This window comes from Peromyscus maniculatus, chromosome 9 (genome assembly GCF_049852395.1).
Source record: "Peromyscus maniculatus bairdii isolate BWxNUB_F1_BW_parent chromosome 9, HU_Pman_BW_mat_3.1, whole genome shotgun sequence".
Taxonomy (NCBI): domain Eukaryota; kingdom Metazoa; phylum Chordata; class Mammalia; order Rodentia; family Cricetidae; genus Peromyscus; species Peromyscus maniculatus.
The window spans coordinates 72,920,160-72,946,094 of record NC_134860.1 but is presented as its reverse complement, the minus strand read 5'-3'; the positions used below and the strand labels follow the sequence as shown (position 1 = coordinate 72,946,094).

The following is a 25,935-nucleotide window of genomic DNA, read 5'->3' as shown; positions in this document are numbered from 1 at the left end:
TCACTGAGTAGTTTTTATGTAGTTTTGGCAACTCACTTTATAGACCAGGCTGGCCACAAACTCAGAGATCCACCTGCCTTTGCCTCCCAAGTGCTGGGATGAAAGGCGAGTGCCATCATGTCCCATTGTAGTTTATTTAGTTGACGCTGCTTTGGAAAAGAGGACACGGATGAAGTCTCTCTGGTCTAGGAGCTAGCACTCTTGTTCAGTCTGGAAGAGAATAGGGAGATAGTTCAGAGCAGAGCTAGACAGAGGAGGAGCAAATGCCTATGAAGGGACTGAGGGTTTCCATGTGATATTTGGGGCAGAGAGAGAGAAAAAGAAGTTGAGGGTGGGTAACAGTGAGCCATGAAAGATTTAAAAACCTAAGGCAGACAGCATCTTCTTAGGCTTAAGGTAATTTCCAGAACGAGAAAGCCCCAGAAAACAGAAGGGTGGTGGCAGCCAAGATCCAAACAAAGCAGGATATGTGGGCCTTGCATCAGGTTGCCGTTGTGGGCGAAGCTGGAGAGAACGCCTGAAGGCAGGCAACCGGAGCACAGGACTAACAACTTCCTTTTTGGAAAGCCAAGAAGCTGGGATCTTCTAGCTCCGTAGAGTGTTTGCCGAGGAAGCACAGACCCTGTGCTCACTCTCAGACACCTCATAAAGCAGATGTGGTAGTGCACACTCATAAACCCAACACTTGTGAGGGAAAGACGGAGGATCAGGAGTCGACTTCAAAGCAAGCTGGGGATACAGAGGGAGAGAACCTTCAAGGGTAGTTCTTGGCCTTTTGGAGTGCATAAGAAAGTAACACGAGGAGAACTAACTGTGAGCTCATCTTGGCAGTCTACTGCTGGTTTGTTTTTTCCAAAAGGAATATTAATATTATAACTAATTATCACGGTTTCATTTTTTTTTCTGCCAGGAAAAAGGAAAGGCACAGTCTCAAGACTATATAGAATTCTTCAAATTCAATGCATCTAATTTTATATAAAAAAATTCGCCAAACTTGTCCTAATTTTTCTCATTTTATTAGGGTCATTTTGTCACAAACTGATTCATAGACTAGTGTTCTGGAACATTAGAGAAACGTCTGTAACATGTCCAAGATAGTAACATTTATAATCTTCAGAGAAATCCATGTTGATAGTTTTAGCTGTATTGCAAAACTCAAAAGATCTCAGTCAGACACCATGATTTATTGACTCATCCAGGCACTGGGTGAAAACAAAAGACCCAATCCCTGCCCTTGAAAGCTAATGAATACAACATGCCCTGATGGCTTGCAGATATTTACTGACAAATATTTACAGATACATTACAAAGAGAATACTTGCGTACTGAGAGCATGTGATGGGAGGGACCAGAAAAGGGCAGTGTTCATCAGGGAATATTTTGCCTATTTTTTTTTTTTTAAAGAAGAAATGAAGGCAGAAGGGTTAGAGAACACCGAGGTAAATAAGTGTAAATAAGGCCAGATTCTGCTGACCTTGGGGTCAAATGCCTGTTCTTATTTGATTGTGGTCTCCATGTGTTTTTCATTGAATTTTCAATCGGGAGACTGATGGGAGGACTAGTCGGCCATGGATGACCGGATTTGGTGTCAGGATTCCTCTTGTCCAGTCACCTTTGGGCAGAGGGGACCGTGAAGCCCCGACGTGACTTTGGGTTTCTACTCAGAGAGAATTCTTGGTGTTTTCCAGTATACAATTACTATAAAGATAGTGATTCCAAAGGAAATTGGATGTAGGACCTCCCTGTGGATAATGAGCCATGAAGACGCTGAAGTCCTTTATTGCCCCCCCCCATGCCTTAAATTCTCTCTAGATTCCCTGTAATACCTAATTCAATGTATGAGAGGTTCCCATAGTATATTGTCTTAGGAAGGATGACAAGGAAAACATCTGCGAGGATGCAGGACTGGTAGATGCCAAGTTTGAAGATAGGGAGAGTCCACTGTTTACTATAGACAGTCCATAGAAACCAAAGGTGAGATCTTGGAGCACCAGAGCCTGGGTACGGACTCAGTCAAAGGATCTTCTAGGTGCTCCGCAGCATCGTTGTGAGTCCATTTAGCAATGAAACAGCAATGTCCAGATGAAGTAACACAGCCACTCCTAACAGACTATTATATGTGCAAAGACGGGGTAGAAGGAGAGGACTCTGCTTTCAGAAGAAATAAACAGGGTATTGAACAAAAGAGACATGCCTATGCTTTTGAGGAAACAGAGAAGCAGTTGACAGCCACCTGGAAGGACTGGTTACATTTCCCAATTTTTAGAAATATTCAAGATTAGTTTCAAGAGTCAAGTATTCCCTTCAGCTTGAAGGAAAAACTTTTTCTATGTGCAGAGAAATCATCTAAAACTTTAGAGATGGACCAGCAAATACCAACCTGTGACTCTGTGCCATACAGTCATTACACACAGGACGCTGTGGATGCTGAGACACCCCAATGGAGAGGACTTGGTACCAATCTCACAGAGTTTGAAGGTCAGAAATCTGCACAAGACACAAGAGGCTGCAAAGACCGGGCTAGTGTGCCAGGAGGACTTGCGTATTTATTCAAAGCAAAGCATAGACTCATTGCCATTGTTCCCCTTAGGAAAGGATTGGGTTTCTTGCTTGTTTGTTTAAAAGAAGCTACTCATGCCCAGTGTGGTGGGTATTCTCACAATTCTTGTTCTGAACTGGGTTTGTAATCTATGGGAACAACATAGTATCTCCTAGATTTTCGGCCAAAGGATACTGAGGACCAGGGAAAGTGGGAAGAGTAGGCACATGTTTAAATGATGTAAATAAATTTTCATTTATTTTAAGAAATTTCGAAGCCCCTTTGGGCCCTTTTATTAGTGTGTGTGCTGGTTAGGTTATTTGACAACTTGACATAAGCTAGGGTCATCTGGGAGGAAGGACCCTCCATCGAGAAAATGCCTCCATCAGATTGGCCCGTAGGCAAGTCTGTGGGGGCATTCTCTTGATTGATGGTTTATGTAGGAGGGCCCAGCCCACCGCAGTCAGTGCCGTGCCTGGGCAGGTGGTCTTGGGGCATATAAGAAAGCAGGATGAGCAAGCCACAAGTAGCCAGCCAGTAAGAAGCGTTCCTCCATGGCCTCTGCTTCTGTTCCTGCCTCCAGGTTCCTGCTGACCTCTCTTCATGATGGGTAAGCTGCTGTAAGCGGAAATCTTTTCTCCCTAAGTTGCTTTTCATCATGGTGTTTATCACAGCAACAGAAAGCAAATTTGTACATTACCTTTTGAGAAGTGTCTGGTCATTTTGTTTGCCCGTTTGTTGAGTGGATTGGTTTCTTGGGTGTTTCAATTTTTTTTTTGCATTCTTTTAACATCCTAGACATTAACAACATAAATGTCAAGAGATGCTGGGTAGTCAAAGCAATCTTGAATAAAAAGGGAATGCTGGAGGAATCCAGTACAAGATTCTAAGTACCACAGAGCCACAGGGGGAAAAAACCCACAAAAACATGTAAATCAAAGGAACAGAAGACTCAGAAATTGGTCTATGCAGCAGCAGCTGCAGCTCTCCCACTAAAGTTCCCAAAGCACACACCGGAGAAAAGACGGTCTCCAGCTCATGGTGCTGGGGAAACCGGATTCTATATTTGGAAGAACTAAACTTGATCTCTGTCTTTCACCCTGCCCCCAAATCAGTTCAAAATGTAGCAAAGCTCTAAATGTCAGATGCACCAACCTTAAACTGTCAGAAGAGACCAGGAAAAACCCTTCACGATAGAGGACTTGGGAAGGATTTTCTGAAACCAGCCCTAAGCCCACGGGAAATTACTGTAAGAACTGACAAGCAAGATTGAATGAAATTAAAATGCTTTCATACCACAAAGGAAGCAACAGAGCAAAGAGACAGCCCACAGAACAGGGTGAAAAAACTAAGCTCGATGCCTCGAGAGACTGAAGAAGAGCCAGAGGCTGGGGACACACCAGTAGGTGGCGCCTGTTTCTTCCGGGAAGACGAGTATGATTTACTCTCAGCCTGGAATCTCAGGAATTAAGGGTAGCCCTTTAGTGAAGTCCATGCAAGTGACATAGATCATGTCATACTTTTAGTGCTGAGCCCATGAAGTCACTAGCTCCGCACTGCTGCCTAGACTATGTCAGGTCGCATTGCTGTATGTATGATGAAGTTGTATCACGTCCACATGTCGCTCCAGCCTCATTTCCCCAAGCCGAGTCACCCCATCCATAGAGACTGCCAAGCCTTGGGTGCAGTCCCAGGAAATTGGCTCTGAAGGTGTGGTAAGGGAGTGGGGCATTATCAGCTCTTCAGCTGGGTGGCCTTTAGGTGACACAGGTCCTCTGGCCTTTCCATGGCGAGCAAACCCTGGCTTGGGTACCCACTGGAGGTCACCTGTGGCAGAACATTTGTCCGCAAGCAGACATGTCCGTTCCTATGTCCTACATGGACAAGCAGAAGGCGCACACTGAAAATCTTACAGCATCTAGGCTTAGGTTTAAGATGTGGCCTTTTGGCGTGTTAGGTCTTTGGCTTTCTAACTCTTGGGGTACTAATTTGGGGCCCAATTAGGGTTTTCCCTCATATGACAATGTATTTTATTGTAAAATCATCCTTTCTCAAAGTCCTCCTTCTAGATTTGTCTATTCGCACTTAAGTCTGGCCGCTGTGGTCTGCACTGAAGGTGCAAAACTTGTGACTGTGGGCTGCGAGTTCGAATTCCCTCCCACTCTTGCAGGGGTGATCTCGGCTCAGTTTCTTAACTTCCTTTGCCAACTGAAGGAAGCAATTTTTCCACTCACAGGCTTCCTGGTTTCAATGAGAGAATTTATGTGGTAAGTACCTAAATGCCAGGGGGCGTCAGTGAGGGTAAACGCACAGTGGAAAAAATTGCCCTTTGGGGGGACTCGGGGTCAATCAGCCAGAACTCTCTTCTCTGTCACCTTTCAAATCGCATCTCTTGCCTCGCCCGGGTTTTCCCAAATGGCTTGAAAAAACAAAAACCAAAACGAAACAAAACAAAAACCCCGGAGCGGCAGATGTAAACCCCGAGGGGCCCGGGAGTGAAAGTCACCCAGAACGCATCCAGTTCTAGCCAGCGTCGGGGGAGGAGCGCCGAGAAGCTGCGGAGGAGGAGCGGCGGGCGGGGGCGCGGACGAGGGCGCGGGCGCGAGCGCGAGCAGACACATGCGCGCCGCCGCCACCGCAGCCCTCGGCTTCCCGGGCTGGCAACCTTTGGAGACTGAGCGGCTGCCTCTAGGTCTGCGCTGCCCGCCGCCCCTCCCGCCGTCCCGCGGCTTGCGAGGGAGCACAACGGGGACTCGGGGCAGCCGGGGAAACCTGTGACCCCCCGCGCAGGAGCGGGGCGGGGGACCGGGAGAAGATGGCGACGCCGGGAAGCGAACCCCAAGCTTTCACGCCCGCCCTCTCGGTAACCACCCTGCACCCGCATCTCCACCAGCACCACCAGCACCACGGAAGCACGGGAGGCGCGGGCTTCAACCTGCCCTTGAACCGTGGGCTGGAGCGCGCGCTGGAGGAGGCGGCCAATTCTGGGGGCTTGAACCTGAGCGCAAGGAAGCTGAAGGAGTTTCCCCGGACGGCAGCCCCGGGGCACGACCTCTCGGACACGGTTCAAGCAGGTGAGGCAGGGCCGGGGCTGGCCACGCGTGTGCGTGACTGTCGCACCTTCCCGCCGGGCCCGAGTGTGCTACGAGGTTGGCTCGGCAGGAGCGGGTTCTGCAATGTGCGCGATGGTTGCAGTGGGCACGGTGGCCCGTCCGACCCCGTCGACCGACCGGCGACCATGGTGCAGGAGCGCAGGGATGCGCCCACCAGCGTTGTCGGGCGCGCGGGAAGTGGGAGATTACAGGCAACGGCGAGCTAGTCCAGAACATGAAGCAGGTCACGGACCTCTCTCCATAGAAGCAGTCTGCGTCCCGGTGGGTGGGGAAGCCCAGACAAAGGTGGCCGGCCCTCGGCCAGCCCTGTCCTCTCCGCGCAGTGTCGTGGCCCCGGCCACCGCGCCGCGCGACCGTGCCTTGCTGCAGCCGGAGAGGCGGTGCCAGCCTTGGTTCTGCGCCTGTGCGAGCAGAGCCTGGTGTCTGGCTCTCCGCCCACACATTTCGGTTCCCTCCACCGGGGCTCCCCGGTTCTCACTAACCGGGCCTTTGCGGGGGCCCTGCAAGGGAAGCGTGGCGTAGTAAATGAAAAGTAATTAAAGTGAGCCTGTTTGCCAGTGTGAGCCCGGCAAGTTGTAACTCGCGCCAAAGAGCAGCCGGCTTCTTCAAGTTGTGTCATGTGTTGACATATTTCGGAGATGTCTGCTTTCCCGTTGGTAGTCGGAGTTGTGGGAGCGGATCCATAAACAGGAAGGAGGGTGGTGGAAGAGGGTTGGGGCCTTGGGATCCGCGCAGATCTGACTTGGTTTCCGACCATCCGGTTCCGCTCTTCGCGGGACGGTTTGTACCCCAGCTAGCTAGCGCCTAGCGTTTCCCTGGGCAGTGGGTGCCCCACGTTTGAGCCACTGCCTAGACCTCACGACTGTCATTGCGTCTTCCGAAGGGCATCAGGTCTCTAGGGTTCTGGATTACTTGACTCCCATATCAGGGTCTTTCAGCTTCCTCTTATAAAGGAAGACTAGGGGGCGGGGCCGGGGAGCCAGCTGTGGCTTTCGGAGGCTAGGTTTCTCGTCAATTCCATAAACATTTATCAGGAGGCCTACTGAAGATTTAGATGGAGTTCTGAATTCATTGGAGGCCGGAAGCACTCTTCCGGGGTCATTAAACGGTGATATTTGGATTTAAGGAGGTGATATTTGGATTTAAGGATTGTCCGGAATGGGCGAGCAGAGGGGGGAATTCCAGAACTTAGTTCTCAGCAGCTGGAGAGGCTCTTGATAGGACCTCATAGTTACAGCTTCTCAAGTAGAAGTTATTCTAAGAGTCGCCTGAATCATGAACCGTAAAAACAATCCTCCTACCTTCTCCTTCCCTTCTGCCATAGTTAGAATGGTTGTGTATACTGCGGAAAGCGGAGCTAGCCGACCGATATCAACACGTTTGTGCAGCTCATCAGCAGGCTTAGAGTTGTTCCAACGCTTCAGTATTGCTGATTACTCCTAAAGTTGGGTAAAGTTGCTGTGCTGGCTTTTTTTTTTTTTTTTTTTTTTTTTTTTGAGAATACCAGTGCAAAAGTAGCGCGCGCGCGTGTGTGTGTGTGTGTGTGTGTGTGTGTATGTGTGTTACAGACTCTATGGGTGGTCAGTGCTTGTAAAGGGTCCTTTCTGTTCTCTCTGGTTCTATATGGCCATGGGTTTTGCAGGTGTTTAATTAGGAGCGTCATATATACTTAATGCTGCTAAGACTCCTAACCAGTTAAAATTAAGAGACTTCTTGTTAATTCCACAGCCTAAAACAATATTATTTCAGGGACGGAAGAGGCAAAACTGTGGCAGCTAAATTGGTAGGCACTTAAGGCAATATAATGAAGAGAAAAAAAAAAAGGTAGCTGAAGAGTCAGTTGTTATATGTAGAATTTTAATACCTGTGTTAAGGAATATTTTCTCTGACTCAGGTCAAAAGCTGAGTATAAACACACACATTCCTCTCTGTTCTCCAGAAATACTTAGGCTGGACATAGGGGCTATACCTGCGATCCCAGGAGGTGGAGGTCAGTCTGGGTTACAGGGTGATGAGGCCCTTGACTCATTCTTCATGCCTCCACGCCCCCACACCTCCCAAAGAATATATGTAATTGAGCATTATTCTTGACGTGTGAGAGCAACAAAGCAAAATAAAGACATTCTGTGGGTGGTGTTGACATTTCCTACACATAGGGAGTTCAGGGAGTTGATGAACGTTTGGTAATAAGAAATTCCACGCAGCTAGTGGTTTCTCCTGGGCTCCAGCCGATTATCTAAGGATGGCATCCGAAGATCTTTAAAACTTTTTCATAATTTTTTTTTCTTGGTAGTGGGAAGTAGAGAAAGCCTCTCTCTGCTAATGTGTCCCAGGCCATTTGGTTTGTGTCTTGTAAAATGTCGCTTTGCCAGCAGCTGCCTCTGCAGACAGGACTGCATGCTTGGCAACGCAGCCCACAGCTGTGAAGAGAGATGTAAACTCAGAGTCGGGAGGCCTTGAGCTGCTCAGTAGAAGTCTAGGCCCGTGTCACCCAAATGCATGTGCTTCAGTAATACAGAAAGCAAAACCAAACACATGGACTTCAGGACTAATACAGAAAACAAAACCAAACACATATACTTCAGTAATACAAAAAAACAAAACCCGAACCAAACCAAACAAAAACCCTCTTGCTCTCACTTTGAGGCTGTTCATTGACTTGAATTTCAGCCAAAACTGGATTTGTTGTGGGAGGGCAGGACGTCTTTCAGTAGGTTTACCGAGAAGGGGGAATGGGGACCGTGGCACAGGTGTTAGCATTCTGGCCCGCCCAGCACCCTGTCTGTCATCTTAGGTCAAGTCCTCTTTAAGAGAAAACCCCTCCCTCCCACCTCTATTCCCAGGAGGTGCGCGCCTCCTCACCTCTTCCCTCTCCCCACCCCTGCTCCCTTCCCCGTTTAATAAAACTTTTCACGAGAGTGCCGCCTGCATGACGAGTCTTTCCTGCAGCTCCCACTTGCTGTGACCGCCACCTGCCTTGTCTGCATGGCGTGTCTGTGGGGTCTCCTCGGCTCCAACTCACCGAGGTCTCTTTCCCTCTGTTTTACAATAGTTATTGTCGTGGCCCAGATTAGAACTGACGTGGGCTTGGTATCTACATGGGTCACTGTGAAACACTCTGTATCCGGAGCACATGGAGCCTCCTTTCCAGGCGGAGACTGACCCGGAGAGAAGCCAGGTAACAGTGCTCAGAATCATCCCCCTTCGGAGACATGCATGGACCGCTGATTTGAATCCACGTGGCCCCTTGCTAGTGTTTGTGTCCTGGCCATCTCCTCTTGGGCAGAAGGCCACAGTGGATAGGGCTAGAATTTTCGAGGCTTCCTGGACATTCATCCCTTCACTCATTCCCATGAAGTTTCCACTCTGGTTTGAGGAAGGGATTGGGAGATAAATAAAACAAAACAAAAAAAGACAGTTTATCTTCCAGGATGAGTAAGAGGGGTTTTTGGATGCATGTAATATCTTTGTTTTCTAAACACACAGGCTGATTCACACGGGCTTGAGGTTGCTTATAGCCAGAGTACATAATGACCATCAGAAATATAAACAGAAGCACAGAATTGGACCTGATAAGAAGAAATACACAAAGGCATGTCAGCAAAGCACCCCCATCTGGTCTAGTGTTGATTTATCACATAACATCAGTTGAGATGGAGAAGTTCAAAAGTTTACGTTTATGACTGATGCAAAGTGGATCGAAAAGAAAGGAAATCTGACAGTGGCTGGCTGCACAAGGCTCTAGAAAGTCAAAAGAAAACCTTACACAGGCCTTTGGAAACACTCCTTGAAAACTGGTATTGTTTAGCCAGGCCTGGTGGCACGTGCCTGTCATCCTGGCACTTGAGGGGCGAGGAAGATTAGGAGTTTGGGGTCATCCATTGATACGTAGTGAGTTTGAGCTACATGAGACCGAGTGGCAGAGTCCATCTTTATCAGTGTCTTACCAAGACTACATGGGAAATGGAGGGCTTGTCTATCTAACCACGTGGCATAAACCCTCACTAAGGCTGCTGGGCTTGATGGGACTGGCCTGTGATCCCAGCCACTCAGGGCTGAGCCAGGTGGATCACAGTTTCAAGGTCTGCCCGTGCTACAAAATGAGTTCAAGGCTAGCCCCGGGAACTCAGTAAGAGCTTGTCTCCAAACTGAAAGTAACACAGGCTTTGGCTATCACTGGGTGGAAGAATACTGGGAGCCTGTGTGAGATGCTAGATTGAACGGTTCAGGGCCTGGAGCGTTCTAGGCAAGTGCTCTACTCTAGCATTGTGCTACCCCCAACCCCTGCACCTCTCTCTCCAGAGCATTTAATTTTGCGTTTGGGTGGGGAGTGGAGCTGCAAAGTGTAAGGTGTGAAAACCGAGGTAGGAGTTGCAGGAAGCCGCCGGAGCCCCACAGGCCAGGTGAGTGTCCAGGCAGTGTACCAGGCCCTATCTGCAGCCTTCAGCGGTTAGGGAAGGCTTCTGCAGCAGAGGTAGGGTGCTTGTCAGGGTGTGCAGGGTGGATGTGGGTGGACTTGCCCATGAGCATCCTGTGGCTGGAAAGATGACTCTAGGATGAGGAGGGAGAACCTGTCATTAAGAGAAGAGAGGGTATTTTATGCCTGTCCCTTGGTCATGTGCTTTCACCGCCCTCCTACCTTACTGTGGGAGTCAGCCCACAGAGCTTTTATGCTCTGTTGTTTGAGGACTCTGGGAAACCCGCCGAGGCCTGGGATTTGTCAGCTGGTGGGACTGTCACTCTCCCCTGCCTGAACCGTCAGTGTCTGTGAAGATTCAGGGGGAGGCTTATCTGCTGCAGCCTGACTACTTCTACCCGACCCCCACCCTGTAGCCCCGGAGTTCTTGGATAGGAACATATTTTAGCCATTGGAATCCATAGAGAGCTTGAGAAGGAAACCCGTTTTTGATAATGTGCTCTGTTCCATGATTTTGACCATGAAGATTTTTTTTCACTATTAAATGGAGTGGAACATTTGAAACCACGTTTTCTTTTTCTTTCAAGAGTGTGCCCCCAGGCCTGGCCACATGTGTTTTCTTAAAAATTGGTGTTCTCGACCACAACCCATAGAACCATAGAGGCTATATATATAGCATGGAGGTCCCTAGGACGACTGTGGCTTATAATAAATTTCGGTTTTACTCAATTATTGAAAAAAAAATAGCCAAACGAATGGAAACACATGAACTATGAACCAAAGGTTGAGGGGCCCCCAGCTGGATCAGGCCCTCTGAATAGGTGAGACAGTTGATTGGCTTGATCAGTTTGGGAGGCAACTAGGCAGTGGGACCAAGTCCTGTGCTCATTGCATGAGTTGGCTGTTTGAAACCTGGAGCTTATGCAGGGACACTTGGCTCAGTCTGAGAGGAAGGGACTGGACCTCCCTGGACTGAGTCTACCAGGTTGATCGCAGTCCTCGGGGGAGGACTTGCCCTGGAGGAGGTGGGAATGGGGGGGTGGGCTGGGGAGGGGGTGGGAGGGGGGAGAATAGGGGAACCCGTGGCTGATATGTAGAACTGAATGGTATTGTAAAATAAAATAAAATAAAAAAAGAAAAGAAAAGAAAAAAAAATTGATGTTCTCAAGCTGGGTGTGGCTTTTTATCCCCTTTTATTCCAACTTTTTATCCCAGCACTCAGGAGGCAGAGGCAGGTGGATCTCTGTGAGTTTGAGTCCAGCTTGGTCTACAGAGAGAGTTCCAGGACAGCCAGGGTAACATAGAGAAACCCTGTCTTGAAAACAGCAGCAACAACAACAACAATAAAAACTTGTGTTTTTTCATGGATATATCTAGTTATAGATTGTTTTCTGCTATTGAATTGGTTTACTGGTTATTGATGACATTATCTTTTAGTCACTTTAAAATGTATTTTTATTAACGTTTAGAGAACTTTTTAAATGTATTTAGGTCATGTTCATCCCATTACTTTCTCCTTTGCTCTGCCCCTCTGGCGGAACCCCTCCTGGCCAACGATTCCCCTTCTAGTTCCATGACTGCGTGTGTGTGATTCTCCTGAATTTGAGTAGGGTTGATTGGTTGGTGACAGAGCGACTGTTAAATTGTCCATGCTCTGTTAAATATTCCCCCAGGCTCATGTGGTCATCTGAATGTGTTTGCTCGTTGTTTGTGTGCTCATCCATTCAGGAACTAGATCCTTCCCCTTCCTTTCCATATTTTCTTCTGCCATTGATTGACTTCTTCCTTGTCAAGGCCCAGAGGACTTCTGCTCTTAAGGCTTTTAAAGCACCGTGATTCAGTGCACATGGGGATCTAAATCACATCCAGATGTGCTCTTCCCTGTGGTGTGGTGTGTTACCAACATGCATGGTAGACCGCTTGTATTGAAAAGCCAGGAGCATACACATGCTTCCAAAATGATAACATGCAGGTACAGGCCAGGACACCAGTTCATCAAAGAACAGCCCAATTCGTCTTTGAACCGAATCTGTTGGAGATTTTGTGAGCCCTGGTAACCTTTTGTTTAATTTTTTTTGCTGGTTCATGAAAGGGCAACGTTTGCCTCACATCTGACCATTGGAAACTTTTTATTTCAAGTGTTGACTACGAATGGTTCTGAGTGCCGAGGCAAGGTCAACTTTTCTACCCTATCGGTCAGTGATGCCGAGCTCTCAGTCTTTAAAGGCTGTTGTAGACGCCTTCTGGAGTCCACTTCCTCGCTTGGCTGAGACGTCTCTGCTCTTACCCATCTTCATCTTTGCTTGATCAAACTTGAATTTCCCCCCTTTCAGGTGTGCTTTTCTGTCCCCATGTCCGTATAGATCGAGAGTCTTTTATATAAAACCCTTGGGTTCTGAGCAGTGTTTTACTTCCTGTTCCCGTTCCTGTTCTCTGTTGCCCCCCCCTCCCACGCTTCTGCAGGGCTTCTGTGAGTTAAAGGGCAGAAGTGGTGATGAGGGCATCCGTCAGGACACAACCCTTGAGCTGCGTACCCGGTTTGTGTGGCTCTTTTGGAACGTTGTATTTAGTTTTAGAGAGCTGTTCGCCTTGAGTTAGGTAGTTCACCAGTGCCTGAACCCTCCTGATCACGTCAGCCGTTGGCATTAGAGTGATTTGGTGTTAGCTGCAGGGGTCAAGTTATAAAGTTATAGTATAAAAATTTTAATAGCTGACTGGTCTCACACACCTGTTATCAGGGGGTTGAGGCCAGCCTGGGCTCTAGAATGAGACCCTGTCTGAAAAACAACAATAACAAAAATTGACAAGTCTGTAAGACACAAAACCTTACTGTATTTCAATAGCTGAGTACTTAATTTAGCAAAATAGCACAGCTCATGGGTAGCCTAGTGCCTGTCAGGTGCTGCTGTTGTGGTGCATAAAAGCTGTTTATTTGTTATCTCTCTCTCTGTGTGTGTGTGTGTGTGTGTGTGTGTGTGTGTGTGTGTCTACACGTGTTCATGCATATTGGAGCATGCGCATGTATGAGGAGGTCCAGAGGATGCTGATGTTGAGTTTCCTCAGTAGCTCTCTACCTTCTAAGAAAGGTCTCTCTCATTTAGTCTGAGCTCCCTTGGCCGGGGATCTGCTTGTTTCTGACTCCCACCCCCACCTCCTCATGCCAGGCTTTTAAGTGGGTGCCGGGATCTGAACTCGGGTCCTCGAGCTTGCACAACGGGCACTTGACTGATTGAGTCACCTCCCCAGCTCCATAGTTTCTTTTCTGTGCCAGTACTTTGCTATGATAGGTTTTTGTTTTGTTTTGTTTTTTAAATTATAAGCAATGAGAATTGTTCAGTAAAATAAAACAAACCACAAAAAAAAAAAGACTGCAAGAAAGAAGAGGGAAAAAAGAAGTCAGACTTCTAAGTTAGACTTCGTCTAGGAAAACTGAGTCTATGAGTGTAGACTGAAGCATGAGGCATACTGTGTTGTTCTTCCTCTTAAGAGACCTCGGGCCTGCGTCTGCACACTGTAGGAAGAAATGATGCCTTTGGAAACTGCCAAGTAACTGAAAAGAAAGTGAGATTGTTTCCATGAAAACTGTGAGACTTGGACTGCTTTTGCATATTCCAGGATCGGAAGAGAAGGGAAATTGTGTTTTATTTATTTTTATATTTTATGCATATGAATGTTTTGACTATATATATATATATATATATATATATATATATATATATATATATATATATGTCTGTGTACTGTGTGCTTGGTGTCCATGGAGGTCAGAAAAGGGGGTCGGATCCCTTAGAACCGTAGTTAGAGATGGTTGTGAGAAACACTGTGGATGCTGGGAAATGAATCCGAGTCTTCTGTAAGAGCAAGTGTTCTTGACTACTGAGCCGGGAAATGTATTTTTGATAAGAGTTCTGTGTGTCCACAGTTTGCCTCGGCTGTATTCTCTTATACTGGCTAAATAAGGAGGGTATAGACCTGGGGGTGGGGGATGGGGCAAACACAAAAACAAATCAGAATAACGATGCTGATTTTCATAGCAGAAGTTTTTTCCTTCCTTCCCTCCCTCTACCCCTCTCTCCCTCTACCCCTCTCTCCCTCTCCCATTTCCCTCCCTTTCTCCCTTTCTCCCTTCCTTCCTTCCTTCCTTCCTTCCTTCCTTCCTTCCTTCCTTCCTTTCCCTCCCTTCCTCCCTCCCTCCCTCCCTCCCTCCCTCCCTCCCTCCCTCCCTCCCTCCCTCCCTTCCTTCCTTCCTTCCTTCCTTAAAACAGAGTCTTCTTATGTAGCTTGGCCAGCCTTGAACTCTCTCTCTCTATAGCTTTGAACTTGATATGTGGTCCAGACTGGCCTTCAGTTGTGATCCCTCTGCTTCTGCTTCCCAATGTTGGGATTTTTTTTCTAAATTAGAAATAATTGCTTTGCGATCAATATGATTTTGGCTGAGGCAGGTGAGCTTGGTTGACTTGAAGCCAACAGACTGCGTTTAGGTCGTTGGGGAGTAGGTAATGGATTGTGGAATCTTCCCGGAGGCTGGCTTTTCTCCCAGCTCTTCTTAGCTCCCTCTGCTGCATGGGCCCTAAAAGAGAGCATGAGATGGACAGGGCATGAGCCTTCCGAGAGCTCTTAAGTTTTCTTGTCACTGGTCTCCTCTTTTCTAATCCTCTGGCTTTCCGTGCGGCCTTGAGTCTGACAGCAGACCCCTGGGCACTGTCCGTCTGCTACAATATGCAGTCCAGTGATGCCCTTCCGTATTTTTGGTGTCTGTGTGGTGTGCTGTTCCGTGTTTTTGGTGTTTGTGTGGTATGGTGTGTCATACAGCTTCAGTATGCCCGACCTGGTGCAGCAGTCTAGCTTAGTTCTGAGTTAACTCACTCTCTTCTGCAGGCGGCAGTGACAGTTCAAAGTCCCACCATCAATAGACTGCCTGCCTCGCCTCTTCTAGACTGGTTTCGTTTTGCTTTTCCATGCCCTCCGTCACATGCTCCCGCTCTTCCCTGCCCTGCGGAATTGTGCATGCCCAATTCATACTCCATGAAGTCCCTGGCCTTCCCTGGCCTGCCCAAAGCAAGCTGCCCCCCCCTCCCCGCCCCCCAGCCTCTTCTTGAACATTTTGCTGTTGAATCATATGTCTCTCCAAGGTGTATTTGTGTCGTTTCCTCATGCATTTTGTATTTCATTATTTTCTTCTTTGGGTATACAGTCTTACCTCACAGTGACTTTGTTTCTGTGGTTTTCGTTACCTGTGGTCAGCTGTTGTCCAAAAATATTAAACATAAAATTCCAGAAATGAACAAATCATATGTTTTTACATTGTGGGCTATTCTGAGTGCATAATGAAATTAAGCTTCATTCTACTTCCTCCTGACCAGCATAGGAGTCACCCCTTTGCCTAATGTATCCATGCTCTATATACTATCAACCCGTTAGTCACTGAGTAGTCTTTTTTGGTTATCTGGTCAACTGATGCAATATAGCAGTCTTGTGTTCCAGTACTGTAGGTGGAAGTTTCTCAGTCCTGCCCGGCCCTGTGGTCTGGACGAATCTCTCCCACCCACAGTCCCGTAGCCGCTTATAAAATAATCACTCAGAGGGTTAATATTAATTACAAACTGTATAGCCTACGGCTCAGGCTTCTTGCTAGCTAGCTCTTATAACTTAACTCAACCCATGTCTCTTAGTCTATATGTCACCACGTGTTCCATGGCTTTACCTGTTTCCCATTACATGATGCTCCTTGGATGGCAGGTTGGCATCTCCCCCTCACTCTGCCTTTCTTCTCTCACTATCTCTCTTGGATTTTTCTGCCTGGCTCCATCCTGCTCTGCCATAGGCCAATGTAGCTTTATTTATCAACCAATGGGAGAAACACATATTTACAGCGTACAGAAAGATATCCCATATCACGGTATCCATTTTGTAGTAGTGTAACTCACCATCAGAGTACCTTTGTCATTCATCTCACTTTGTCCCATTGAATGGGCCCAATACCACCTTACATCAGCACTAGAAGGGTGAGTACAGTATAGTAGATTTTACTTGCACGCGTGCATGTGCATGAGTGTGTGTGTGTGTATGTGTGTGTATGTATATGTTGGGGTAGAGACAGACATTGCCTGAAGGGATGAAGTTGGGGAGATGGTTCAGTTGGTAAAGTGCTTATGAGGACCCAAGTTTGATTCCAATATCCTATTTTAGAAAAGCTGGGTAGAGTGGTGTTCTTAATCCCAGCTTTGGGGATACAAAAACAGTTGGATCCCCAAGGCTCTCTGACCAGCCAGGCTAGCCTACTTGCTGAGTTCCAGGCCAATGAGAGACCGTGTCTAAAAAAAGGAATGGAGCAGAATAGTACCTGAGTTGTGCTCTGGCTTCTACAAGCATACGCATACACATATGCTTGCACACACATGTATGCATGCATACATATGTATGTCTATACACACCCCACAAAAAGTGACCACATTTATCACAGTATTTTTATTAGTTATTGCTTTTTTATCATTTTAAAAATTATGTATATTTGTGTGTATGTGTTTGTATGGGTATGTGCATGTGAGTGCAGGTACCCAAGAAGGCCAGTAGAAGGCGCTGTGACAAGAGGTTGTGAACCCGATGTGGGAGCTGCAAATCAAGCTCAGGTCCTCGGCAAGAGTATCCAGTGCTCTTAACTGCTGAGCCGTCCCTCTAGCTCCTGCTAGTGACTGTTTTTTATGTCCTACTTTGCCTATTTGGAAATTACACTTTAGCGTAGGCATGCGTTGACAGGAGGAAGCTTTCTCTATACAGAGCTGAGTACCAGCTGTGTTTTCAACCACCCATCTTGGACGTGGACTGTTTCCCTCTCAGAAAAGGGGGAAGTGCGCTGCTTTCCCCAGGTTTAAGTTTCTTCCTTCTTCACTGGCTCCTGAGTGTGGCTCTCCAGGGACTTTCCTGATTTTCTGTGTGGGCCTTACAGGTCTATCACCAGAACGGTGAGATAGACTGCAGCGCTCATCTGACTTCTCTTTCCCGCCCTGGACTCTGCACTTTGGTCTGTTATCTTGGCTCTACCGTGAGGTTGTCCTATACGTGTGCAGTGTTAGTTGGTCTTCTGCCATTTTCCCGATGCTCGCTTTATTTGGCATCAAGTGACTTCTAAGGAGTTCTGGAAGAGCTGGGCAAAATTTTTTATGTAACCGATAGCAGATAAAGAAAACCGGTAAATAAAATCTGGGTGTGGTGACACTTGCCTGTAATTTCTGCACTCAGGGGAGGCTGCATCTGGAGGATCATACGTTTGAGCCCAGCTTGGGCTACACTGCACATTTCAGGCCAGCCTAAGCTACATAGTGACCCTTGAACGAACAAGAAATCAAACAGCATATGCTTGTCAAAACTTTGGGGAAAAGGGAACCCTTATTCAGACACTGTTAGTAGGAATGTAAATTAGTGTAGCCACTATGGAAATCATTGTGGAGGTTCCTCAAAAAAACAAGAAACGGGGCCGGAGAGCTGGCTCAGTGGTTAAGAGCACTTACCTTCTTGCAGAGGACCTGGGTTTGTCTCCCAGCATTCCGTGGTGGCTCACAACTGTTTTGTAATTACAGTTCCAGTAATTACAAATCCAACTCCTCCTTTGACCTCTGCAGGCTCCTGCAGGCACATGGTACACATATGTACACTCAGGCATAGCCACACACACATGTACTGTATAAAAATAACATTAAAAAAACCCTCAAAAACCATGAAATGGAACCTGCATGGATCTAGCTGTACCCCTCTCAGATTTACACTTCAAAGAGTTCATATCAGTGTGCAGGAGAGACAGCTACACACCTGTGTTTATAGCAACACTGTTCATGATAGCCAAGTTATGAATCAGCTTAGACGTCCATCGATAGATTTAAAAATGTGACAGGTATTGGTCATACTCAGCCACCAGGAAGAACAAGATGCCATTTGCAGGAAAATGGATAGAACCAGAGATCATGTTAAGCAAAAATAAATCAGGCTCAAAAAGGTGAATATTGCTTGTTTTCCTCTCATATCTGGAATCTTGACTTTTTTCTTTTTTTGGTTTTTCTTTTTGGTTTTCCGAGACAGGGTTTCTCTGTGTAGCTTTGCGCCTTTCCTGGAACTCACTCTGTAGCCTCGAACTCACAGAGATCCGCCTGCCTCTGCCTCCTGAGTGCTGCGATTAAAGGCATGCGCCACCACCATCCGGCTTTGGAATCTAGACTCTTAAAAGAAGCACTTGAAAGTAGAGGGGACTGTTTGAAAAAAGGGGAGGGGAGGGGTTTGAATAAGATCAAAGCACATGATGTTTATACATGATAATGTGATGATGCTCATTATTTTGTACAGTGAATACATACTAGTAAAAGAAATGAGCAGATAAAAGCTGGTCAGTTTGTAGTGTGTGTGTGTGTGTCAGAGGTGTCTAAACTGGGTGTCTTTAATCTTACTACTTTTTAAATTTATTTAAAATCTTACTTTTTAATTTATAATTTTCTTTTTTAGACTTTTAAGTTTTATGTGTAAATTTTAAGTGTTTTGTGCCCATGTGTGTCTGTGCAGCATTTGGGTGCCTGGTTTAGAAGAGGGGGGTCAGATTTCCTGGAATTGGAGCTACAGGTGGTTGTGAGCTGCCTTTCGGGTGCTGGGACTCAAACTTAGGTCCTCTGTAAAAACAAGTGCTCTGAACTGCCTTAAAGCTTTATTATAAGGAACTTGCAAATAAAAACCATCCCACTTGAGCTTAGTTTTGACCCTCACTCAATGTGGAGCTCATGGTTAGGCTGTTAGCAAGCTTCAGGGGTCTGCCTGCCCCATGCTAGCCCGACAGCCACAAATGGTGCTGTGTGCTTTTCTTGGGGTGCTAGCGGGCAGAACTCAGGTCCTCAAACTTGCACAGTAGGCCCTTTACCAACTGAAGCATCTCCCCACCCAGTCTGCATTTTTGGGTACCTGTCATATATAAGGAGGGGTGGATTTAAAAGAAAACAGATGTAGTTTTATCTACTTCATCAACTCCAGAGAAGATTAAAGAAATGATGCATTTGCAAGTGCTTGACATGTTTAAGTATTCTCATTAACAAGTGTTAACTTGCCTGTGAAGACTTGAAGCCTGTAGCTACAGGGGCTCTCATCAGGATAGCTCAGTGGTTAAAACTGGTTCCCTTTACCTCCTAAGACTTGAGTCCAGGTCTTATCTTTGTCTCTGAAAACCTTCTCTTAGGCCAGATAAATCTTCCTGTTGCTTTCTTTACCTGTGGAATGGGGGTTAATAATACCTCGTAGAGTTGTGGGGAGGGTGATGATTATCCAGCACCCCGGTGCCAGATACTGCTTCAACGTGTATTCTATGTTTAGAGCTTGCCAGGTGTTCTGCTTTGAGCATGGGCAGGCCTTAGTCACTCCTCATGGCCATGCCTTTCTGTTGCCTTCAGAAGAGGGAGTCTGGACACCATAGAAACCATTCCTTCATGTCTCTCTGCCAGTAATGTTGAGGACAGTGACTCCCGGAGGATTCTCTCCGTTGGCCAAGGTCACAATAGCAAGAGTGGTGGGTGCCTGCGCCAAGTTAGCCTCTCATTGCCCCGCGTGGAAGAGCTCTTGCTGCAGTCAGGAGGCCACACTGGAAGGGAGGGGAGGCTTCTGTCTCTCTGTAAAGGTCTCAGATCGTACTCAGCTAGACCGGCCTTGTGGTAGACCCCACAAGGATCCGAGAATGCTCTGAAACCCATAATGACATCTGGCCCAAAGCCGGGGAGAGTGTCCCGATACCAACAGTAGTCACGGATTAAGCCTGTTAGTTCAGGATTTCACTGCCTGTGGTTTGGGGGACTTGCGCAGGCCCCTTGCGAATTGGATTCCAAGCTCTTAACAGTCCTGTTGGGCAGCCCTGGTTCACCAACTGTAGGCCACAGAGTTGTTTTTGTAGCAACCTTTGTAATTTAGAATTTGCTCTTCCAGGTTTCCTGTGAAAAGAATGTTAGTTCTCCTGCCGACCCAGGAAGGTCCATTTAACCCTAGCAGACACAGGCCCTTGTGTTAACGGTGAATTCTTTCTTCTTTTTTCTTGTGTATATGGGTGTGTATGAGTGTGTGTGTGTGTACATGCCTATGGAGGACATATATCAACCTTGAGTCTGGTTCCTTGGGAGCTGTTTTGTCATGTTTTTTTGAAGGCATGGTCTCTTTCTGTCCTAGAGCTCAGGCTAGACTAGGTCCAGGCTAGACTAGGTAGTCAGCAAGCCCCAAAATTCCTCCCATCTCCACTTTCCCCAACACTGGGATCACAAACCAGCACTTGGCCTTTTATGTGGGTTCTGAGGATCAAACTCTGGTCTGTATGGTTGGCTGACGTACACATTACTGACTCGTTATTTCTTTGGGACACACAGCCACAGTTTTGGAGTGATACCCTGAGTCCTGAGACATGGCCATCAACCTGTAAACCAAGTTCCTGCCTCTGGACAAGGATTCTTTCCTTCTAGCTATCCCCAGTATATGCTAGAGGGTCTCCAGCCCACTCCTAGGCTCTTTGGTCAGTGGGCCTAAGCTAGGTATTCTTCCACACTGATGTGGGCAGCTAAGACTGCCACAAGTCTGGGGTGCCTTGAGTCAGCTCTGACACCGAGAGAGGCTTCTTGGCACAAGATAGCCTATTTTATATACTTCCCTATTTATTCATTTATGCTATAGGTCTCAGTACAGAATGTCTTCAAACTCACCATACTCTCAAGTGCTGGAATTGCAGGTATGTGCTACCATGCATGCTTCCCTGCTTACAGATTACAAATTTTAGAACTGGAGGGAAGTTAGTCAGTGTCTTTAGAGCTGATATTTGTAATTTGTTAAAAACAAAAATGCCATTTCCTGCTTGGGTCCTGTGTAGATTCACAAGGGACACACTGGAGCTCCACAGATTCGGCTTAGGGTGGGTGATGAACAGAAGCCTAGGTCCCGTGGGGACGAGCAGCTCAGTTTCCATCAATCGAGGCAGTGCTTAGAAAGCGCCAGCCTGTCATTGGCCCGGTGCCAGAGAGCTCAAGCTGCCAGGACTTCATCCAGCTCCAGAGGAAATAGCATTTCACTTTCTGTGCCTCAGTTTCCTGAGTGAAAGAGGAGCGTGGCAATCCTTGGGTTATTGTGAAGAGGAAATGATTGGGTGAGCTGTGTAGCTCAACACTAGGCACAGAATTTGCCATGACGAGGCATCTTAAGAGCAGATGCCCCCTTTTACAAGACGCTGAAAGATTAGCTTCCTAGAAATCTTGCGAGAGTACCAAAGCAATCTCAGTGCCCCAAAAGACTGAGTGTGTGAGCTGGCAGCATGTGGAGGTGATGTTTCTACTCCCCTGACAGACCTGGAAAGGTAGACGTAGGTGATATTGTTCCACAGGCAGGCGAAAGATGGATGGTGAAATGTTTTTCTTGGGTTACGCTGCTAGTCTGGTACAATCAGAACCATGTTTTCTGGGCTTTTTTTTTTTTTTTTTACCCCATTCAGTCCTCTGTTTGACAGTGGTCTTCGATCTGATTTGACAAAGGTATCCTGAGGGAAGTGAATTGATAGTGAAGAATGAGCCTTGGATTCTGTGCATGTTGGGGCCGCATTCCTGAGCCATAACTATATTCAACTCTTCTGTCTGGGGGATTGAGGCAGTGGGAGGATAGTGTATTCTGGGAGTGCTTGGCTAACCTCAATATCAAGACTCAAGCCTGTTTCTTCTTACTGTTTTGCCTTTGCGGTGAACTTCAATCAAAATCCATTTTGCTCCCCCGTCCCCCCAAGATGTTGTTGTGGAAAGGCATGGGGGCACTTTTATGGTAAGCAGTGTCACTCGTGGGTTAGAATGGTTCCCAGGTCACCCTTGAGAAATGCAGCATCTTTGTTTCTGAGAAGGGGACTCAGGTGGTCCAAGTACACTGTGAGCAAGAAAATGTGGTACCCAACTGGAGCTCAGCCCCAAGCATCCTCTGCTTTGGCGGCACCCAAGGAGTGGATGAGAGGGAGGTATGAGAGGAGATGAGACTCAGACTTGAGGCATTGTGGCAGATGATCCTTTGGGTAGTAGAGATACCCGAGTCCATCCCAGACAATGACACTGATTCCTAACCCATGTGACATCCCATACCGTTCTGAAGTGGTGTGCGGAGGGACCATATGCAGTCTGTGGAGATCCAGCCAGAGCCTTTCCCGTGTGTCACGCCAGCTATCAACGCCTTTTGTAAGAAATGAATTCTAAAGGAAGTAACTTGTTATTTTTGAAAAAGAAAGATATTTGTTAAAAATCTCCAGCTGTAATGACTTGAAATAGTCATTTAATAAAGGAGGCGACAATAAAACTGTAGATGTACATATATTATTTCTTGTGTGTAAATGCTCCCCACTAAACCATATAAACTGTAACCCACTTGACCCTTTCATTGACCTCTTACTAGATTTTAATCTTTCTAATGAGAAATGAACAAATATCAGTTTGGTCAGCGACCAAAAAGTTCAGGGTCCAGAATATGTACTTTCTGAAAGTTGTCTTTTTAGGTAATGAGAGTCATTGATTTGAGTTGTTCAAATGTGTCTTACTCAGTGCATACTTGGTTGCACCTAAAATCTTGTCAGTATAGAGCCAGCCCCCTTAGGATAGGCCTGCAGTCTCAGCCATGGGGGAGGGGGAGGCCCCAGAATTGCTAATTCAAAGCCAGCCTTTGGCATAGAGTTAGTTTCAAAGCCAGCCTGGCCTAGTTAGGAAAACCCTGTCTCAAAATAGACAATAGTAGTAGGGAGGGCTGGGATGCGGCTCAGTGGTATTCCCCGGTCTCTGTGGTCCCATACTGCCCCAAAGACGTGGTGCAGCTCAGTGGTTGAGTGCTAACCAGCATGAGACTCTGGGGCTTGGTCCCCCGGCACTGCAAAAACCCTAAAATTTTGTTGGTTTGCAGTTTGAATCTAACTTAAAAGAAGGCATTTTTCTCTCTCTTGGCATAATTCCAGTTTAAAGTAGGTATGTGCGTGCGTGCGTGCGTGCATGTGTGTGTGTGTATGTATGTATGTAGAAAGCATGGATAAATCCAGATTAATTTTAGTTTTCGCTGTGGTTCAGATAATGCTTTCTGGTAACTGTGGAGTACTTTCAGGGAGATTGTTACAGGGAGCCCGTCTTGATGACCACTGGACACCGTTTACAGCCAGTTGAAAGTCTTTATTCCAGCTGCTGGGACTACACTCAGGTAGTCCCACCTAACTCTAGCCCTGAGCAAGCATTTAGACCGAGGGGCTTTTCAAGGCAGAACCCACCTCCTGTTAACCTTGGTCAACAGCTGCAGGGGAGGTTCTAGAAGCAAGTAGTTGAGCAGCAGCTGAGATAAGCGGTTAGCTGGAGGGATCCTGCATATGCAGGCAAGCGTTTAACAGAAGCTATGATAAGCCAACTTGCTCTCAGGTCCTAGAATAGAGTTGGGTAATTTTCTACGGGATTCTCCATCAGGAAGATCAGATCCTAAGAAACCTGAAGTGGCCTCCACAAGATCTAAGAGGGAAGAACCTCTGTGCTGTCTTGCCCTGTCACAGTATTATGTATCCCAAGCTACACATTTACGAGTTGGAATGTACTGACTATGATGTATTTTATGAAACTCGGTTGCAGTTATGAAGACTTACTTTTTTTTGTCCCACCCCCGTACCCCACCTGGGACTGCTTTCTTGAATTGGTATGTTAATGAGGACTGGATAGCTCCTCCTGCACAGTGGGAGTTCCGAGGTCACGTGCTTGAACCCTTACTCCCTGTCCCCTGAAGAGGGCTTGTGACAAGGATTGTGTAATCCAGCCAGTGTTCATAATCAGGCAGTCCTGGAATTCTGAAGTGGCTTTACGGGTTCTGTGTATTTTTTTTTGTGGTGACTCTGGGTCTCAGACCCCTTCCATCCTTGGGTAGACAGCTTGTAATCTTGGTGTGTGTGTGTGTGTGTGTGTGTGTGTGTGTGTGTGTGTGTGTGTGTGTGTGTGTGTATCCACGTGCTTGCTCACAAGCAGGTGTGTATGTGTGTACATCTATGTGGAAGCCAGAGGACAATCTTAGGCATTACGCAGCTGCTGTCCACTTCATTTTGAGCCAGTGTTGGCCTGGAACTTGCTGATTAGACTGGACTGGCCGGCCCGTAAGCCCCAGGACCCACCTGTCTCCACCTCCCCAGTGCCAGGCTTAGAAAACATGCCTGAATGAGCCACATTTTTATGTGGGTGCCAGGGCTTGGACTCAGGACAAGCATTGCACTGACTGAGCTGTCTCCCCAGCCCTGTTTGTAATCTTTTCCCACCACAGGATTGACTGGCTTGGACAAGTTCCAGCACCTTGGGATGAAAGACTTCCACTTTTGCTTAGTCTTTCACTTTCTGTGAGAACATCAGGCCTTCCTAGACGTCATCAGAGGTACCTCAGGGGATGCTCATGAGTCCAGGTTGACTGGATGATTGGCTTATGCCATATGCTCTGACCTAGTTACTATTAAAACCCTCTTTAACACATCTCCTAAGTCCTGTAGTTATCCATACACATAGGTCATGGTAGATGGTAGACACCGTCTTTAATTTTTTTTCATTTATTTATTTATGTGTATATGTGTGAGTGTGCATCCACCATGATGGAGGTGTACAGGTCAGAGGACAACCTGCAGGAGTCGGTTCTGTCTTCTACCATATTAGTCTGGGGCTGGAGGTGCGGGGTGGGGATCACACTCATCATATGTCCTTATCCCCTGAGTCATCTTGCGCGCATGACACTCTTAAGCAGAGTTTGAAATGGAGAAAAAGAAGCGACTTTTCAGTGTCTGCCAGCTGAATGAACAATGAGGACATGACTGCCCTTAGGTATGTATGGTGGAGGAGAAGGTTTACTGTAGATATGAGGGCAAAAACAGCCAGAGGCATCTGGAAGGGTCTAGACTGAACTAGACCGTGGTAGGGGATGGGGATGGGAGCGCGAGGGAAAGAGAGAGGCAGCCAAGAGGTCAGCAGCAAGCCAGGAGATGGCTGATTGGTAGCCAAGGTGGCCGAGGTTATATAGGGATCAGAGGAAGGGACAGGAAGCCCAGCACCCTGGCCTGGAAAGTTCAGGGTAGGAGCAGGGTGAGAGTTCTGGGAGGACTCACAGGTACTGAGTGAGACGCTCGCAGGTTTCTTTGAGACCTAACACCAGTCCGTTTTGTTGACTCGGATCCTGAAGGGGAAGAGTGTATCCTGGTCATCTTTGCCAGCTGCCTGGACTGCTGTCTTTTGAAGAGACGGACAGCACCCTGATGTTTTGTCTTGTTTTCCTTTTTAACTTCCATGCCAAGAAATGCTTTTGATAAGGCGCTTGGCATTTGTTGATTAATTTTGACTAGCAATATATAGCGTTAGTTTGAAAATTATGAGATGCTGAACACGTTGAAAGGGATATGTAGTCATGTAGACAAGATCTGAATAATGATAACAAGGCAGGCATCGGCACAAAACAGACATAGAGCTGGGTCAGGAGCTGCTGCCTTGCAAGGGGTAGGGGGCGAGGAAGCGGTTTTGTCCTTGCTGCTTCTGTCCTTGTTCTTAAGAAAAGGTGTCTTCACTGGTTCACACTGGTCTTGAACTTGGGATTCTCCTGCCAAGTGCTAGGATTACAGGCCTGCACCCCCAATGTCTGCTAAGAGAAGGTATTGATTGGAACAGCCAGTACACAGGCGAATCCCTTTGTCAACACTTCATACTTAAAATGAACGCATTTCACCCTATGGAGAGCATGTCTTCCTAAAGTAGACTGCAAACACCCCTGTGTGCGCGCGCTGCCACTCAGAAAGCAGATCCTTTTCCTGTGTTCTCAGCCCTCCTCCACCCAGCTGCCTTAGAACAGCTGGAGCT

The 25,935-nt window shown here is 47.1% G+C and overlaps 1 protein-coding gene across 8 annotated transcripts in view; it reads left to right on the top strand.

Moving 5' to 3' along the window:
- The first annotated feature begins 5,098 nt into the window (after positions 1–5,098).
- Positions 5,099–25,935, top strand: part of Lrch1 (leucine rich repeats and calponin homology domain containing 1) — a 206,246-nt gene continuing 185,409 nt past the window's right edge. For 7 of the 8 annotated variants that reach the window (XM_076545369.1, XM_076545368.1, XM_042285154.2 and 4 more), the window contains exon 1: positions 5,129–5,613. In XM_076545369.1, the coding sequence (XP_076401484.1) occupies positions 5,355–5,613 (259 nt within the window). In that variant the 5' untranslated portion in view covers positions 5,129–5,354. Of the gene's footprint in view, positions 5,614–25,935 lie in introns of all 8 variants that reach the window. The other variant, XM_042285157.2, reaches the window with a different exon arrangement.